At 26.5% G+C, this 1,415-nt stretch overlaps 1 protein-coding gene across 2 annotated transcripts in view; it reads right to left on the bottom strand.

The window, feature by feature from the left end:
* The window catches only part of LOC106867249 (uncharacterized), an 89,925-nt gene that overhangs the window by 12,284 nt on the left and 76,226 nt on the right, over window positions 1–1,415 (bottom strand). The window contains exon 6 of one of the 2 annotated variants that reach the window (XM_014912065.2): window positions 863–1,017. The exons of the other annotated variant lie outside the window; for it this stretch is intronic. Within the exon in view, the coding sequence (XP_014767551.1) occupies window positions 863–1,017 (155 nt within the window). The remainder of the gene's footprint in view (window positions 1–862; window positions 1,018–1,415) is intronic. 2 annotated transcript variants of the gene reach the window in all.

Raw genomic sequence — 1,415 nt, forward strand, 5'->3', positions numbered from 1 at the left:
ATATAAATGTCAATCAGAAATATGTCATTTGAAAGATAAAAATATAACCGCCCATACCTTTCCTCTGGGAGGTATTAAGGTTTAGATTTTGTTTACAATATATTCTTTGGCTTCCTTTTTTACAACGTTCAAATTTCTTTACATCATGTTTTATATTATCTGATTTTATTTCTTAACATTGAATTCTGCCTATACTGTACATAACAACTAAACGTGGTGATTTGAAAAGTTGATTCAAACTGGACTTTTTTCTTATTTCTTATTTACGATCATGTATTTACTGTCCCTATAGATATAAGAAATTGTCTGAAAGCAAAAGAGACAACACTATGTTGATTTACTATGAATACAAGAGAAATTTCTAGAAAATTCAATATTTCACTATAATAAAATAATAAAACAAACATTAATAGTTTTACATACGAAAATGCTATGATTCTTTATTTATTATTTAACGGGAAGATTCTTTTGTCAGAGATTTATTTTATCATTTTAATGACAGCTTTTAAGGTACCGATGAGTAAAATAGAAATCTGAACATTATATCACAAATCCCGTAAACTAAAATGATTTTAACAGGAATTAAAGCGTTATGGATTATATATCAGGAATACGATTTTAATTTTTTTTTTAAATCCCTTCTATTCTGAAATAACTGAGAGAACATTTTCACTACTTCATTTATGAGGAAAATCATAGATAAACAATTTCGAAAAATTTCTAAATTACTTTAGATCAAAGTTTATATAGACTATCGATTTCTTCAAATACAAACTATGATGTTTATTTTCGACGTTTTCTACATTTCCCACTTCGGACAAAAAGAAGTGTAACTAGGTAATAGAAGGATATGTATACATACATATTCATGCCACCAGTCGATTTAGCATCTTTTCGTATAATGTCGTGAAAGAATGACTCGGCTGCTACAGCAAAATATTCGTATTCATTCTCCATTGCATAACTATGTTGGCGCCAAAGTTTGTTCGATTTAGCCTTCTGATATGCAGCCATTATCTGAAATAACCATTTATTTACATATGAATTATTCATAATTTACTTACTTGTCCTATAATTGAAAATTGTCTCGATATATATAATTCACTATTAAAAGTTATGGTCACAAGTATATAGTTTTCTAGTACAATAAAATTGAAAGTTTCCTTATAATGTACATAGTTAACAAAGCATATAGTAATAGGCTGTGTTATTCCTCTATATTTCAATATTTAAATGTAATATTCTTAAATCACTATATTCTGTAAAATGGTTTATGATCCTCTGTTTTCAGTTTTAAAACATATCCTTCATTTAAATGTCTCTGATTATACTTAATATGTTATTTTGATTATCATATAATCAAAATGATGTATTATAGTAAGTTATTACAGTTTTGTGATAATTAAAGCTGAGAT

The sequence above is a fragment of the Octopus bimaculoides genome, chromosome 3 (genome assembly GCF_001194135.2).
Source record: "Octopus bimaculoides isolate UCB-OBI-ISO-001 chromosome 3, ASM119413v2, whole genome shotgun sequence".
NCBI classification, from domain to species: Eukaryota; Metazoa; Mollusca; class Cephalopoda; order Octopoda; family Octopodidae; genus Octopus; species Octopus bimaculoides.